The sequence below is a fragment of the Hibiscus syriacus genome, unplaced genomic scaffold (assembly GCF_006381635.1).
Source record: "Hibiscus syriacus cultivar Baekdansim isolate YM2019G1 unplaced genomic scaffold, ASM638163v2 tig00116971_pilon, whole genome shotgun sequence".
In the NCBI taxonomy this organism is placed as follows: Eukaryota; Viridiplantae; Streptophyta; class Magnoliopsida; order Malvales; family Malvaceae; genus Hibiscus; species Hibiscus syriacus.
The window spans coordinates 2,371,433-2,390,469 of record NW_024063495.1 but is presented as its reverse complement, the minus strand read 5'-3'; the positions used below and the strand labels follow the sequence as shown (position 1 = coordinate 2,390,469).

The 19,037-nt window shown below is 30.6% G+C and overlaps 1 protein-coding gene across 1 annotated transcript; it reads left to right on the top strand.

Moving 5' to 3' along the window:
• Positions 1–1,512: 1,512 nt before the first annotated feature.
• Positions 1,513–15,461, top strand: LOC120191742 (non-specific lipid-transfer protein 1-like). The gene is made up of 3 exons (XM_039194662.1): positions 1,513–1,624; positions 14,868–15,149; positions 15,293–15,461. The coding sequence occupies exons 1-3, from the start codon at positions 1,545–1,547 to the stop codon at positions 15,300–15,302; spliced, it is 372 nt and encodes a 123-aa protein (XP_039050593.1). The 5' UTR covers positions 1,513–1,544; the 3' UTR covers positions 15,303–15,461.
• Positions 15,462–19,037: the final 3,576 nt, after the last annotated feature.

Here is a 19,037-nt window from a genome sequence, read left to right as displayed (position 1 = left end):
TTGGAACGTTGATTATTTATTGACTAATAATTTTCATCAATAAAACCTTTTTTTATCTTAAATGAAACGGTAAAAAATAAAATATTAAACTAATTAAAATAATTAATTAATCAAATGTAAAAAATATTTTTTAATCTTTTAAGACTAAATTAATAGTCCAAGTACATACATTATTATCTTGTAGGATGTGGAAAATTTGAAGGAAAAAAGAACCCATAGCTTAATGAAGTTTCAATAATGAGTTGATGGTTTAGGATATGTGAAAATCTTTGTCATTGCAGATAGACGGTCTTTCTCATCATCATTTCTCATCATCACGCGACTAAATTTCCAATATCTCTCTCTTCTTCGTCATCGTGTTTACAAACCGTGACGTCACTCCACTTTTACAATTGTCCTTCTCTCCACTTGATATAAAATATTGGTTAAACTATAAGTTTAGTATTTAAATTATTATTTTTATTTTGTATTTATATCTAGACTTTTTTCTCTCTCTAAATTATACTTAATGTTTAGTTTAAGTTTTAATTTGGTATCCCATCGTTAACAGAACTACTGACTTGATATTTTTTTAATAATGACGTGATATTACCTTATGTGACACATCAACATTATCGATAAGTTTTTTATGGAAAGGGTACCAAAATGAAACTTAAATTAAATGTTAGAAATGTTATAATTTTTGTTTTATTTTGTTTGCCTCAATTAAAAACTTAACAGTGATGCAAACATGTCATCGTAAGATAATGTTATGTCATAATTGAAAAAAAAAATATCACGTCAAATAGTTCTATTGATTTTTTAACTATAGGTGACCAAAATGAAACTAAAGCTAAACATTATGTTTTTAAAAAAAATAATTAAGTGACTAAAATAGAACAAAAGTAAAAGTTGAATGTAATTTACCCTAAACATTATACAAGTTTAATCTTATTAACACATTTTTTACTAGTTAGTTCTAATGTGCGGTAATCTAATTTATGGTAATTTTAAAACTAAAATGTTATCAATGTTTAATTTAAAAAGTTATACAAATATGTAACATTTTTTTTTGTAACGTAAAAGTTATATTGCAAAGAGTTTAGGACTTATAACCGAAAAAATTATATAATTTTATAATATTTTCAATTACAATAAAAAAAATATTATTTTTAATTTCAACCTAAAATATTACTTTATTGACTTAATAAGTTACATTCTCAATAAAATTTTCGATTGTAAACTATTTTAATCTTTTTTTATCATGTATTATCTGATTGTATTTTAGAATTTCGTTTTTTACTTCAAGCCTCCATCTACAACAATGGCTTCCGACACCATTACTATTCACCATGTGAATTGACCCCTCAAATCCCACATTTTGTGGCTCTCGTTTAATTCCACAGCCAATGTCCCATCACACCAATAAATTCAACCAAAACCACATCTATTTCTACTGTTGATTTCTTAAACACCTATACATCTATATAAATACACACACATTTGGTCTTTTGAGTACACAAATTAACTCAAAAACACCCTTCTTTTAATCAAACCTGCTTAATATGGCCAGTTCCGGAGTTCGAAAGTCGGCTTTCGTGATGCTCATCGTGTACATGGCGGCGATGAGTGCAGTCGAAGCAGCGTTGACGTGCGATGACGTCGTGAGCCACTTTCTCCCGTGCGTTTCCTACTTACAAAGCGGCGGTCAACCGGCTGCTCAATGCTGCAACGGGGTAAAACACTCCTCGGTCAGGCTCAAACCAAGACTGACCGTCAAAAAGTGTGCTGGTGCACTAAATCGGCCATTAAAGAAGTCCCGATCACGAGGTTCAACCTCGCTAACGCGGCCAGCCTCCCCGACAAATGTAATGTCCATGTTCCTTACAAGATCAGCCCCTCCACTGACTGCAACAAGTAATCAAATTCATATTACTATCACCTTTTTGCATCTTATTTACACGCGTACAAAAAAAACAAAGACAAGAGAAAAAAAGAACAGCAGTCTAAATTGAAATTACAGTGCTGATGTGTGTTTATTGCTGGTGCAGAATACCATGAGGCTGATTTTGATCACGGTGGATGAACGAGGACCACGTAGTTTTTTTAAAAGCTTAGCCGGATAAAGTAGCTTGCTAGTGTTAATAAATGGGTAAACTACACGTTTAGTATCTAAATTATTATTTTTGTTCCGTTTTAATATCTAAACTTTATTTTTTTTAAACTATGCGTAACGTTTATTTTAGGTTTCAATTTGATACCAGTCATTAAAAAAATTAACAAAACTGTTACATGATATATATATATATATATATGTTATTTTTTAATAATAATGTGACATTACCTTATGGTGACATGTCAATGTCATCATTAAGTTTTTAATGACAGAATATCAAAATGAAATATAAACTAAACGTTAAGAATGATTTAAAAAAATAAAATTTAAGTATTAAAATATAACAAAAGTAATAGTTTAAATACTAAATGTGTAGTTTACTTTTACTATGTTGGTGTTGTTTTTAGTGGTTTCATATATAATTGGAAAAGGAATAGTTTAAATATACTTTGTCATCAGTGTATTTATATGTAATATATAGTAATCTTTAAGTTTAATAATTCTAGTAACCTTCGATTTTCGTTTTTAAAAAAAATTAATTCACTCTTTTCTCATTCAAATTAAAAATTCAAGTTTAAAATTCGAATTAATTAAGTATTTTTGATTACTTTTAACCTTAATTTTATCTATAAAACAAATTCTCGATCTATCACTACCATATGACATACTATAATTTTATCATATTTTTTAAAATTTATTTTAAAATTTATATAAATTAAATAATTAAATTTGATAGAGTTTAAATTAATTTTTATTCTAATTTGATGGTTAATTATTTAAATATTTTTTTCAAATGTCTCATATCCGAATCTGACTAAAATAAAAATCATTTATTTTGTGATGATAGTTTCGTATAACTTAAATATATAATTTGAAGAAACAAGCATAATTTCCACCCTAACCCAGGTGGTTGAGCCATGAGTGCCTAACTCACTATTTGAATATTCAAAAGTTTGGCGATTAGATTAGAAAGAGTGTCATAGTTTAAGGATGAAATTGAAATATTCAAAAATTTAAGGATTAATTTAAAACAAAGAAGTATATTTTGATGACATATGATGCAATTAACTGTAAAAAAAATTACCATGTCAACAATCTTGTTAAGTTTTTAACGGGTGACCAAAACGGAATAAAAATAATAATTAAGGGAGTAAACATAAGTTTTATCCTAAAATTAAATTGAAGTACCAAAGTATATATGTTACCCTTATTTAATCAGTTTTTAAAGTACACTAATTTAATCATTTTAAAGTTATAGTTTATTCTAATCCATTAAATATTAAATTTATTTCCTTTAGTATAGAATTTGGCCAATCCAACCTCACTGATGAAGTGTAACAACTTTACCCATGTCATTTTTTAAAAATTTCAATTTTATTATTTTTTCATCTACCTGTCCAAATTGAACATGAAAATAAATTATCAAATCCAATGCTCTATATTATTTTCCATCATTCTAAAATGTGGAAACAATATTTTTAATCCTAATTTATCATAATTCAAACCTTCAACACTTTTTAGTTTTTAATTCAATTTCCAGATCAAGAATCCGATGTTAATAAAACCCCGCTTTCAATAGTAAACTATTCATTTATAGAATAAAAATTCTTTTTGAGAAAATTACTATTTAGGTCCCTAAATGTTTTCCAATTTTCTAGTCATGCAATTTTCGAAAATTACATTTTAATCACTAAAATTCCACTGTTTGGTCAAATTTGGAAAAATTACACTATTCTGAGTCAAATTTCTCTGATATAAAATATGGAAATAATATTTCCAACCATTTTCTAACATCAAATTTTCATAAAATTCTGGTTCGATCTGATTATCCAATTGCATACCAAACTTTATCGCTTTATAGCTTTTAACACAAATTCAATACCGAAAATATGATTATCATAAAGTCCTTTTTTATGCCAAACTATTCATTTACAAGCTAAAATCTATAGCTTTTAAAAATTACATTTTTGATCTCTAAACTTTTATAAAGTTTATACTTTATCTCTCAAACTTTCAAAACTTACATTTTAGTCACTATTCAAAATTTAGGGTATTACATATTTAATTTCTAATTTTAAGATTCAACTAGAAGAAAAAAAATTAAAGTCATAATCGATTTCTTTTGAAAGTTTAAAAGTTTTATACACCCCTATAATAAATTAATGGTAAAGTACACAAATGGTCCTCCGACTATAGGATACTATTTTGTTGAGTTTTTTTACTATTAAAAGTTATGAAATGGTCCTCCGACTGTAAGGAGTTGCTTTTTTTAGTCCCTTGACTATCAAAAGTTACAAAATAGTCATCCAATTATTCATTATGTTCCAAATTTGTCATTTTCTATTAAAAATTAACATTCTTCTAAGTTGAACATTAACATGATGATTGAGATATGATAGTAATTTGAGATTATGACATCAAATTTTATCATATCTCGATCCGCAAGTTATAGTCTAACTCAGACTGTTGTTAATTTTTTAATGAAAAAAGACACGTTTAGAACATAATGAATAGTTGATAACCATTTTGTAACTTTTAATAGTCGAGGAACTCAACAAAATAACTTTTTATAGTTAGGGATCATTTGTGTATTTTATCCTAAATTAATGGCATAGGCTAAAAATAGCTATAATGTTTTATTAAATAGTAATTTGAGTTTATATTTTAAGTATTTTGGTCTCGGTTTTGGAACGTTGATAATTTGTTGAGTAATATTTTTCATCTAGAAAAATATTTTTGTCTTAAAATAAAATATTAGAGATTAAAATATTAAAAAAATAAAAATAATTATTTAATTAAACATAAAGAATATTTTTTAATATTTGAAGAATAAATTAATAATCCAAGTACATATATTATTATCTTGTAGGATGCGGAAAAATTGATGGAAAAAAGAACCCATATAGGGTAATGAATTTCAATAATGAGCTGATGGTTTAGGATATGTCAAAATCTTGTCGTAGCAGATAGACGGTCTTCCCATCAGCACGCGACTAAATTTTAAATATCTCTCTCTTCTTCGACATCGTGTTTATAAGGTGATTTGATCAAACTATATGGTTTAATTGAATATTTACTTTTTTAACACCGTTTGATATATATTTTTTGAAGTGGCACCCTTTCGACTGAGCTGGCGAAAGACGCATTCCTAGGGACGCGTTTTACCTAGGTTTTCGCTGAGTTGGATGTCACGTGTGGAAGACGCATCCACGGGGACGCGCCTTCACAGGATTCTGATGACTCGACTGCCACGTTGGTATTTTGTTTAATAATAAATATTTTATTTTTATTATTATTATAAATTAGTAATATATTATGTAAAGTGTTTCGATTATAATGTAAGAATTATCAAATGTATTTTGTTAATGTGTGTTAAAGGTAGAGTGAATTATCTACATTAATATGATAGAACAATATATGAAAACCAGTTTTGATTTTATTGTAGTTATAGGAAAAATGTATGAAATTATAATATTACACATATGGTTATATTATATTTTTGATTTTGATTATCGATCTATTAATTTTATCAGTTAATTATTTAAATGTTATCAATCTAGTCATCTCTTATCAATATTTAACGAAAATATTGATGCATAAGTTAATAAATTAGTATAATTACACATTTAATCTTCAAGACTTACATATTTTATGAATTTAGTCTTATTGAAAATTTAATTTAATAAATTTAATCCTCCAATCAAAACATGAAATGTGTCATCGTATACATAAATTTTTTAATAACTTTTAATTTGTTTAATTTAATATTTTTCTCTACTTAGAAGGTGGAATTATTATTATATTTTAAAAAAATTTATAACTAATAATATTATTATATTAAATAAATATATTGAAAATATTTATGTATTTAAAAGTTAAAAAAATTATTTAGGTGTACATACATTGACAAATTATATAAAATGCAATAACATTAAATTATTAGAAACAAAAACATTCATTTAAATACAATATTAATTACATAAGAGTTAACGGTTATATGATGATAACAGAGCTGGACATTTTTTTCTATTGTGCCCGATGTTTCTACAATGCCCACATCGTTTTTGTTCTGTTGACTTCTCCCGAATATCCATATCACAATGTATTCTAGTAGATTTTGGACGACCTGAGTCCCTCAATAGCAATGGATCTGGTACAATTGTAAGCCAAGTTTGAATCTCATTTGGGTCTCTTTCGTTTCCTATGGGCGGAAACTCAAATTCATATACCTTAAATACTTGTGAAAGTTGGTATACGGGATCAACATAATTTTTGTAGTCCAAATGCGAATGTGAGCAAGCAGCAATGACATGAGAGCATGGATATTTAAGTGCTTGAAAGAAACCACAATCGCACCACCTCTCTTGCAGATTAACTCTGAAAGAGTTAGCTTCAATCCCTTGCAGCGGACGTGGTATTTCGGTTACACGAAACAATTCACGGGTGCGAGAAAAATTTGTAACTAACATCCCATTTGATGCAGCCACTTTTTTCTGTAAATCAGCTACTAGTCTTGTGTGGTAAATATGGTTGTTTTGCATCCAAGAAAGAGCTTGTCCACCGAGCTTTGCAAAGAGTTGAACCAAACAAAAATAAGTCATTTTAACCAACGCCGTGACTGGTAAATGACGCGCCCCCTTTAAGGTTGAATTTATTGCTTTATCCAAGTTTGTTGTCATATGACCATAGCGATACCCCCCGTCATATGCATTTGTCCACATTTCTTTGCTAATGTCCATAATGTACTTGCACCCCTTCTTATTTTTGCCAAACAGCTCTTGTAGCATCGACTCAAACCTTTGAGGTAAGAGTTCGTAACCTAAGCCATTAGGAATATGTAATAGTTAATATGAAGTATAAATAAGTAATAAGAAATTTGTAGAAAAAATGGGAAAAAGTAACATACCCATCCGCACGACTAACTGACATTCATCGTTCTTCTTGTATTTTCCGTAATAGTTTGCAGCAATATGACGGACACAATAACGATGTTGAACATGTGGAGGTCTATACATTGTACCCAAAGAGTCCATTGTTGCTTTTATCCCGGCTCCTCGGTCTGAAATAATGCATACTTGTTCCCTGGTGACAACATGTAAACGTAAATTTTTAAGGAAAAAAGCCCAAGACTTAGTGTCTTCTCCTTGAACGAGGGCAAACGCAACAAGAAGAATATTGCGGTTTCCATCTTGGACCACATCCAATAATAAAACTTGCTTGTATTTCCCATACAAGAAAGTACCATCAATTTGGACAACTGATTTACAGTACTTGACTGCATTAATACACTGAGGGTAAATCCAAAAGACACGGTAAAATTGGCAGCGATCGCAAACCATTCGATCATTCACGAAATGATGTTGAGTTTCGAACTCAACAATTGTCCCGGGATTAAGTCTTTGCACAACATGAAACCAACTGGGCAGCTCGTTGTAAGAGGAATCCCATTCGCCATGAAGTTTGCAAATGGCATTCTGTTTTGCTAACCACGCTTTTTTATATGAGACAGTGTACCCATATTGTGACTATATAGCAGAAATCAACACTGCAACAGCTATATGAGAGCTTTGCTTCACAATGGGCATGATTGCTTGGCAAATAATGTTGGAGTCCAAGTTGGGATGAGCCTGGTTTATACCTCTTGCACAACATGTATGAGGATCGTTGTATCTGGTTAGTTCCCATAAGTTGTTCTTCCTCTTCCTCTTTGATACACGGACCATCCATTGACATCCGTTGTCACGTTGGACACAGTAGCAGACATATTTCTCCGTGTTAGATCGATCTACTCGGGACTGAACTGAGTTACGAATATTGTAACTCTTTATTGCCATCATTGCTTCCTCCTTCGATGCGAACTCCATTCCAATATGTAAATTACCGTCATTGACTGATGATTGAAGTCCATAGTTGCTAACATCAGGAAGATCTGGAAATTCAGGCTCATACATTGCATCATAATCAGCCTCATACATATGTGCAGGAAGTTCGGCTGGTGTTGTATTTATCATAACGTCATCCTCGTCATCATCAAAATGTATGTTAAACTGTGGTGAGTGAAGTTCAACGAATAATCCCGTTTCAGCACCATATGCACCTGGCTCCCGAAGAGGTTCTTCTGGTGGAGATGAGGGTTCCTCTGATAATCCAATGTTGAGGTCAAATAAGTTCCCGCTTGCATGTCCTCCCCTTGAACTTGAGGCCATTGTATCATGTGGGATGTGAATAGACTGTCGTCTCGTTGGCATTTCCATATGTAAGTCAAAAACATTGGCAGATGAATGTCTGCCCCTTGAAGTAGAAGAGATGTTGCCATATGGATTATTGGTGAAGCCACGTGGGTTGAGATCATAAGCAGTTGCAGATGAATGTCTTTCTATTGAATTTGATGGCATGGCATCTGGCGTTGGATCCACCATTAATGATGTGAAATCATTACAGATCAGTTGTGTCGGGATATCAACTTGATCAGCTTGATATACAATGCTAAAGTGAGAGGAATATGAGAGACACGAGTTGCACGAACCTCAATAAAAGTGGCATACATTTCAATAAGAGATTGTGAACTCCCCATATGAGCATCAACCATCGTAGAAACATCATCATCGTTTGAAAGATGAAATGATGTATACGTGAGCGGAAAAAGTTCAGTAGGAAATCTGTACTAAAGTGAAGATAGTCTTCTCTGGCCTGCTACATGAATCTTTAACGAAATTTTGTGATTAACTCCTTAATTGTGATGTATCTCTTCAAGGTTAAGGGGATATAATGATCTGACTCAAAAATAACCCCCTCTTCAGCTTACTTAATTTCTCCATCATACAAAACAACAGCAGAAAGACGACTCATTTTCAGAGAATTTGAGAATTTAGAGTTTGAGAATTTGAAAGCTTATGAACTAAAGTTTGTTTTGAAAGTTTATAATACGTTGCATATAATAGTGTTTATAATCGGGGTACTATTCACATGAATGCGCGATCCCGGGGACGCGCGTTCCCGGGGGCGCGCATTCCATTATTTTGTCAGAGAATATGTTATCATTGCCCTATTATGTCACTCATGTCCCTCGGAGACACTATTCATATCAGTACCTATTATTTCTCAGGGGACTTGAAGGCGCGTTCCCGGGGGGGCGCCTTTCATTATTTTTTCAGAGAATATGTTATCATTGCCCTATTATGGCACTCATGTCCCTCGGGGACACTATTCATATCAGTACCTATTATTTCTCAGGGGACTTGAAGACGCGTTCCCGGAGGGCGCCTTCCATTATTTTGTCAGAGAATATGTTATCATTGCCCTATTTTGTCACTCATGTCCCTCGGGGACACTAATCATATCAGTACCTATTATTTCTCAAGGTACTTGAAGGCGTGTTCCCGGGGGCGCGCCTTCCATTATTTTGTCAGAGAGTATGTTATCATTGCCCTATTATGTCACTCATATCCCTCGGGGACACTGTTCATATCAGAACCTATTATTTCTCAGGGGACTTGAAGGTGCGTTCCCGGGGACGCGCCTTCCATTATTTTGTCAAAAAATATGTTATCATTGCCCTATTATGTCACTCATGTCCCTCAGGGACACTATTCATATCAGTACCTATTATTTCTCATGGGACTTGAAGGCGCGTTCCCAGGGGCGCGCCTTCTATTATTTTGTCAGAGAATATGTTATCATTGCCCTATTATGTCACTCATGTCCCTCGGGGACACTAGATGGATTGTGAAATCAGGTAAATTATAACCAAAATTTAACTTCTTTTGAAAGTTCAGCAAGTTAAGAATAAATTATACATATAGATTAATTTAAGTTCACAACTTAAATTAAAACGTTATGTGAAGTTTGAATAAATTAGATAAAATGTTATGGATAAATTGAATAAATGTGAAGTGATAAGTTGATTGTGACATTGAAATTGTATGGAATGAGCATCGAGATGTTTTTACGAATAAAAGTGAAGTGATAAGTTGATTTTAATGTATACATTTTAATATATATGTTAATGTTAAAATCATATGTATGGATAAATTTAATTTCAATTTAAGTATTGTGAACTATAATTGGAATATAACTTTTAATTTCGAATACAATTGGAATATTAAGTTGAAATTTAATGTTAAATTTCGAATACTATAATTTATATTTTAATTTTAAATTTTGAATAATATTATTTTTATTTTTATTTTAAATTTTGAATAATATAATTTGTATTTTAAAAACATTTATCAAACATTTAATGTTAAATGTGAATAAAAAATAACATTAAAATATGTATGTAACAACCATGAAACATTTAAATAACATAACCAAATTACATAAAATTCTGAAATATAACTATTTAAATAACATTAAAATACAACTGGATCACCGATGTCGTATTCTAGAATGAGTTCCACATGGCGTGGTTGTCTATTTCGTGGAGGATTTCTTCGTGGAACTTTTTCTTCAGTCTCCTCATCTTCACTATCATCATCATCAACATTTTCTTCATTTGGTGTAGATGACGCTGAAGGGGCTGAAGGGCCTGTATAAAATAAAGACCCTGGAGGAGTGCTAGTAACAATCCCACCGCTCCCCGGGAACTGTGAAAACTGTGGAAACATTAGCATCGATGTCTGTGATCCAGATGGAGATTGAGGTGTCTGCGGAGAAGCACCACCAACCAAATAAGATGCATATGTACCATATGTTGGATCATTAAACATAGTCGTATATGCACTTCCATATGGTATAAAATCCTGCGGGCTAGGCATGTAACCTGGCGGGCTAGGAATATAACCCTGCGGGCTCGGAATGTAACCTGGCGGGCTAGGAATGTAACCCTGCGGGCTTGGAATGTAACCCTGCGGAGATGACATATGAACTGGTGGGCTTGGCATATGAAGTGGAGGGTTGGGCATGTACCCCTGCGGCATCGGTGGATAAGGATGTTGTGGTGGGATTGATGCAGAACCGGTAGCGCCTTTTCTCCATCCACACGTCGGGGGACGATGATATTGAGACGGTTGACGTCTTTCTCGGCGCCTAGGAATGCTAACCCCTCGTGCTTCCGCCGAAAGTAGAAACGGCTTCCCATTTTCATTAAACCAGCCCATATAGTTATCTGTAACCATATGACCAATTTGAGCGTAATATTGTCGAGGGGCCAACAGTGCATATCGGTTCTCCCAAAGCGCAATCCAATCTTTGTGTCTCACCACCCAGTTAACCTCTTTCTTTCCTCGTCTATCTATGTTATACACGTCGTCTAAATTCCTAGGTGCTCCAGGAATATATTGCGTACAACCATACTGACGGAGCACACGATCAACTGGATGCCACTCAATAATAGCATAACATATAAGAGGTATAATCGACATCCATACCTCTAATGACCCACTAAGGTGGGGTGGGATGCAAGCCTTCACTTCATCGCTCGCATAAGGTATCCACTGAAACTGAAATATAAATATACAATTCAAATAAATAAAATATTCTAATTATATCTAGCATTTTAAATTAAAATATTAATATTTAAACAGATTTAAAAACATACCTCAGACCCAGCTTTAGTATCAATAAGTAAACGAATTTCCTCTAACCTAGTAGGTATACTTTTATGGTTCTTTCTTTTCATCGACCACCTATGAAATATAATATAAACTAAATATCACCCTATTTAATTAAAAATATTTAAATCAAAATTTAGTTCGAAAATTACCTCAACAATAAGGGGAATACGTATGGTTCATTCACGATCGGACATAAGAAAGGCATGCGGAACCACGCCCATGATTGTAGAAGCAGGAGACACCCACCGATAGCAGTTTTCTTATAATTCGTCGCCCGACACATTTCTCTAAAGAGAAATGCCAAAACTGCAGCGCCCCAACTATATCTTCCAACTTCATCAAAATCGATCAGATGCCGCAACCACATACAATGCACCTGGTTGCGAGATTTGTCGGGCATCAATAATCCTCCAATTATTCGTAGAATATATGCCTCCTTTGCTTGATCCTCTGAAGCATTTTCATTTAAAACCTCAAAATTAGCTTTCAACCAAGATAAAGCTATTCTACCTCCATTAAACTCTGGCGGAGCAGCTCCAAGATAATCAATGCACATTGACTGCCAATCACCATCCGCCATACCACACATCATATTTCCGTCGACAGGAAGCCCCAGATGCATAGAGACATCCTCCAATGTAATTGTGGCCTCTCCACATGGAAGGTGAAAAGTGTGTGTCTCGGGCCTCCACCTCTCAATCAGTGCAGAAATTAGGACAGGTTTGAGTTTGCAACCGCCAATAATTGTTGCAATATACCCGAACCCATCAGAAGCCAAATATGGCAAAATAGGTTCCGGTGTCGGTATACGTAGATTTTTAATAAAAGTCTCTAAAATACGATCAGTATCCGAAATAATATACATTATAAAAAATTAAAATTAATATAAATTCATAATAACTTTAAATTAAAAATAAATTTAAATATTAACATTAATTATAAAAAATATTACCATATCGCTAAAATGTCTGGAGATATGATCAACATCCAATCGCAGCAGCATTTCGTTTTCCATTATAACTGTAGACAAAACAATATAATTAGCACCAAAAAATAATTAATAATTCTAAATAAATAATAATTATATAAATATTATTTTAATAAAAAAAATAATATTTATATAAATATATTAATATAAAATATAATAACTATTTAAAAAATACTAACATAAAAATAAATTTATTACCACTAATAAAATATTTAAAACTCAAATAGTTTGAGAATTTGAGTTATATAAGAGAGGAGAATATGATTTTGGTGTGAAGAATGAGGGAGGGTTGAGGGGGTTTATATAGGGGAGGAGGAGGGGTAGTTAGGGGAAAACGGATGGGGGCATTTATGGTATTTAATGGAAGGTGCGTCCCCGGGGATGCGCCTTCCACACGTGGCAGCCGAGTCATCAGAATCCCGTGAAGGCGCGTCCCCGGGGATGCGCCTTCCACACATGGCATCCAACTCAGCGAAAACCCGGGTAAAGCGCGTCCCCGGGGATGCGCCTTTTGCCAGCTCAGCCGAAAGGGTACCACTTCGGGAAATATATATCAAACGGTGCTAAAAAGGTAAATATTCGATTAAACAATGTCAGTTTGGTCAAATCGCCTGTTTACAAACCGTGACGTCACTCCACTTTTACAGTTGTCATTTTCTCTCCACTCTGCAATAAAATCTTGGTTCAACTATACGTTTAATATTTAAATTATTATTTTATTTCATTTTAATACCTATATTTTTCTCTCTCTAAATTATATTTAATATTTAGTTTAAATTTTAATTTGATATCCAATCGTTAAAAAATTAACAGAACTACTGACGTTATATTTTTTAATAGTGATATACATTACTTTATGATAACACATTATCATTATCATTAAGTTTTTATGGTAGGGGTACAAAAATGAAACCTAAATAAAATATTAGAAATAATTTTGAAACAAAATACAGTTTATGTACCAAAATAGAACAAAAGTAATAATTTAAATACTAAAAGTATAATTTGCCCTTAAAAACATGTACTGTTATATTAAGAAAATTGTAGTTAAGTCACTTTATTATAGAAAAATATAATTTGTTTTACCGAATTAAAGTTATATGATGATAGGAAAAATTAATGTATAATCAATAAAAAATTAATAATAACAAGTTTATATATTATTTTAATTCTGTCATAATTTAAAAAAATTAATTATCAACATTTAAATATTAGGGTAAACTACACATTTAGTATTCCAAGTATCATTTTTATTTGGTTTTGATCGCCCAACTACTTTTTATTTTAAGATCGTATATAACATCTAATTTTTGTTTTATTTTGTTTGCCTCCATTAAAAACTTAACAATGATACTAACATATCATCATAAGATAATGTTATGTCATAATTGAAAAAATAAAAAATATCATGTCAAACAGTTCTGTTGATTTTTTAACTATGAGTAACCAAAATGAAACTAAAACTAAACATTATGATTTTAAAATAATTAAGTGACTAAAAAAGAACAAAAGTAAAAGTTGTGGTACAAAATATTTAATTTACCTTAAATATTATACAAATTTAATCTTACTAACATTTTTTACTAGATAGTTCTATTGTGTGGTAACCTAATTTATGGCATTTTTAAAACTAAAATGTTATAATGTTTAGTCTAAAAAGTTATACAAATATATAACATTTTAGTTGCAACCGAAAAATTACATTGTAGATATTTTTAGATTTATAACCGAAAATATTATATAAATTTATAATATTTTTTTTAAAATAAAAATATTATAAAAAACGTAACATTTTTAATTTTGACCTATTCTCAATAAAAAAAATTTATTGTAACCGATTTTTATCATTTTTTTATCATATATTATCTGATTGTATTTTAGAATTTCGTTTTTTACTTCTAGCCTCCATCTACAACAATGGCTTCCGACACCATTACTATTCACCATGTGAATTGACCCCTCAACTCCCATATTTTGTGACTCTCGTTTAATTCCACAGCCAATGTCCCATCACACCAATAAATTCAACCAAAACCACATATGCATTTCTACTGTTGATTCCTTGACACCCATACATCTATATAAATACACACATTTGGTCTTTTGAGTACACAAATTATAACTCAAAAACACCCTTCTTTTAATCAAACCTACTTAATATGGCCAGTTCCGGATTTCTAAAGTCGGCTTTCGTGATGCTCATCGTGTGCATGGCGGTGATGAGTGCAGTCGAAGCAGCGGTGACGTGCAGTAACGTCGTGAGACACTTGCTCCCGTGCGTTTCCTACGTACAAAACGGCGGTCAACCGGCTGCTCAATGCTGCAACGGGGTGAAAACACTTCTCGCTCAGGCTCAAACCAAGACGGACCGTCAAAACGTTTGCAGGTGCACTAAATCGGCCATTAAGGGAATCCCGACCACGAGGTTCAACCTCGCTAACGCGGCCAGCCTCCCCGACAAATGTAATCTTCATGTTCCTTACAAGATCAGCCCCTCCACTGACTGCAACAAGTAATCAAATTCATATTACTATCACCTTTTTGCATCTTATTTACACGCGTACAAAAAAGAGAGAGAGAGAGAGAGAGAGAGAGAGAAAGAACAGCAGTCTAAATTGAAATTACAGTACTGATTTGTGTTTATGGCTGTTGCAGGGTGCCATGAGGCTGATCTTGATCACGGTGGATGAACGAGGACCACGTAGTTTTTAAAAGCTTAGCCGAATAAAGTAGCTAGCTAGAGTTAATAAATGGGTAAACTACAAGTTTAGTATCTAAATTATTACTTTTATTCCGTTTTGATATCCAAACTTTTTTTTTTCAAAATTATGCCTAATATTTAGTTTAGGTTTTAATTTGGTATCCGTCGTTAAAAAAACTGTTGACATGATTGATATATATATAAGTATGTACGTTATTTTTTCAATGATGATGTGGTATTATCTTATGGTGACATATTAATATCATCGTTAAGTTTTTAATGACAGGATACCAAAATTAAATATAAACTAAACGTTAAGTATGATTTTGAATAAAATAAAATTTGAGTATCAAAATATACAAAAATAATAGTTTAAGTACTAAATGTGTAGTTTACCTTTACTATGTTGGTGTTGTTTTTTAGTGGTTTCATATATTAATTGGAAAAGGAATAGTTTCAATATACTTTGTCAACAGTGTATTTATATGTAATATATAGTAATCTTTAAGTTTAATGATTCTAGAAACCTTCGATTTTCGTTTAAAAAATAATAATTCAGTCTTTTCTCATTCAATTAAAATTTAAAGTTTAAAATTCGAATTAATTAAGTATTTTGATTACTTTTAACCTTAATTTTATCTAAAAAAATTATGGATCTATCACTATCATATGACATACTATAATTTTATCATATTTTTTAAAATTTATTTTAAAATTTATATAAATTAAATTTGATAGAATTTAAATTAAATTTTATTCTAATTTGATGATTAATTATTTAAATATTTTTGTCAAATGTCTCATATCCGAATCTGAATAAAATAAAAATAATTTATTTTGTGATGATAGTTTCATATAACTTAAATATATAATTTTGAGAAGCAAGCATCCATGAGTGCCTAATTCTCTATTTGAATATTCAAAAGTTTGGCGATTAGATTAGAAAGGGGGATAGTTTAAGGATGAAATTGAAATATTAAAAAATTTAAGGATTAATTTAAAACAAGAAGTATATTTTGATGATATATGATACAATTAACTCTAAAAATTTACCATGTCAACAATCTTGTTAAGTTTTTAACGGGTGACCAAAATAGAATAAAATAATAATTAAGTGACTAAACATGAAGTTTATCCTAAAATCAAATTGAAGTACCAAAGTATATATATTAGCCTTATTTAATCAGTTTTTAAAGTACACTAATTTAATCATTTTAAAGTTATGGTTTCTTCTACTCCATTAAATATTAAATTTATTTCTTTTAGTATAGAATTTGGCCAATCCAACCTCACTGATGAAGTGTAATAACTAATCACTGAAAAGAAAGCTTAAGTGGGTCCATGTGGAGCCCGCAATTTTTATTATTTATTATTCTGAGTTAATTGTACATATGGTCTCTAAACTATGACTTAAATTTTAAATTCATCCATAAATTTAAAACATTTTATATCAGTCAAAAACTATGGCTCTCATTCTAAATTGGTCATTAACCTTTAAAATGTTCTATATCAGTCATCAAATTTTCAAATCATTATATCTTGGTCCTTTCGTTAATGCATCGTTTACTCTATTAGTTTTTTTAAGTATTTAGAATTGAACTCATGACCGTATACAAATTAATTTCTTTATGAAAGTCATAGATTTTTTTTAGAAGGTCATTAGTTCAATTTTTAGGATCTTTAAAAATATATTAGTATTAACCAATAAATCATGTTAATAAAATTATAGAGAATTTAAGAATTAATATAAAATATTTAAATTTGAAGAATTAATTTAAAACATGAGTCATAATATAAGGACATCATGTCCAATGATCTATTTATTATTTTCTACACCATTGCATAAAATCACCCACAGTAAAGGTTAAAATTGATGTTTATTGAATTCATCAGTGTTAAAAGAAAATATTATTTATTATAGACACTCTAGTTTTAAGTAGTTGCGTCTGCAGGGTGTATATATTATCAATTGATTAAAAAAATTTATAAATAAATATTATCTTATAATCACCTCATTCTATTAAAAAAATTGATGTTTGTTGAGATATAGCAGTCTCAACAAAGCTTTTGAAAAACAACAGATCGTGATCGTCCATCTTTCAAACCTATACTCAATCCGACGATCACCATCCATTCTCAAATCCCTTTCGTGATAGCTCACTCTGTTTGACCACACCAAAAAAAAAACACATGCTTCTTTTTATTTATTTATTTTTATTTAAGAAAAATCTAATTTTCCAAAGTTGACTGCCATGTCGTCACTTCTATTTAGATTTGAGGCGCTCTTCGTTGAAAATCGACTTTCACTCTTAATTTACCCTTTTACCCCCATCATCTTTTAATATTGGATAAAAACTATATGACTATTTAATTATGGAAGATTATAATTAACTATCGATCTTCTAATTTTATCAGTAAAATAATTTAATTATTTAAATAATTTCAATCAAGTCATTAAATATTAACATTTAACAGAGAGAGAGAGTGATGTATAAATAAAATTTTGATGTAATTATACATTTGGTTCTTTTTATTTATACATTTTATCAATTTAGTTTTAGTTTTAATTTAATGAAACGTGACACCATCTGATTATAGAATTAAATTTATTAAATTCAATTAATAGAATGCATAAATAACATGAATCATATATGTAATTATACTAATTTTTTAACTACCATGTCACCCTCCCAGTTTAATGTTAATTATTGGTGATTTAGTTAATATAATTTAAACAGTTATGTGATCTGATTAACGAAAATAAAAAAATGGTCAAACTAAAATTCCTCATAATTAAGTGATCATTAGTATAATTTACCTTTTTAGTATTTTCATTTATGTATTCCTTTATTTTATTGTAAAGTTTAGAAGATTGTGATTATTCATCTAAATAATATTATTTTTACGGTTCGAACATATATTTTCTTATTGGAATTGACTTACCACGACATCCAAATGTCTAATAATTGATTGAGAAAAAGAGATGTAATAGTACATAAAAATGGAGGCCTAAGTTGAAGAAAATGAGAAATACATTTCCGATATGTAAAGAGATTTAATAAATAGTAAGTTATAAGATAAATTACATATTTAATACTTAAACTATTATTTTTATTATATTTTAATATCTAAATTTTAATTTTTCTCGAAATCATACCTAACATTTAGTTTTAAGTTTTATTTTGATATCCCGTCACTAAAACTTAACAGTGATATTGATGTATCACCATAAGTTAATACTAAATCATCATTGAAAAAATAAAAAAATGACCACATCATAATTCTGTTAATTTTTTAACAAAAAATACCAAATTAAAACTTAAACTAAATATTAGATATTATTTAAAAAATAAATTTAAATATTAAAATAGAATAAAAGTAATTATTTAGATACTAAAGCGGGAAAAAATAAAGTTTTAATTTAGAGTTTCGCCTGGTCTGGTTTGGTTGAGTTTGACCGGTACTAATTCCACCTTTCACTGAAAAAAAAAGAAAGAAAAATTCACACTTTAAACACAGCTTTCCCATTGTTTTTTCTGACTTGCAAAGGTGTGTTTTTTCTCCCATCGATCAACAACAAAACCCAAACATGATTCCTGGGTTTTCGTCTTTCTCCGTTTGGCCTTCTCATGTTTTGCTTGTTTGACCTGCTTTGGTAAGGTTAGATTCTTAACCCTCTTTTTATATATGTATTTTGTT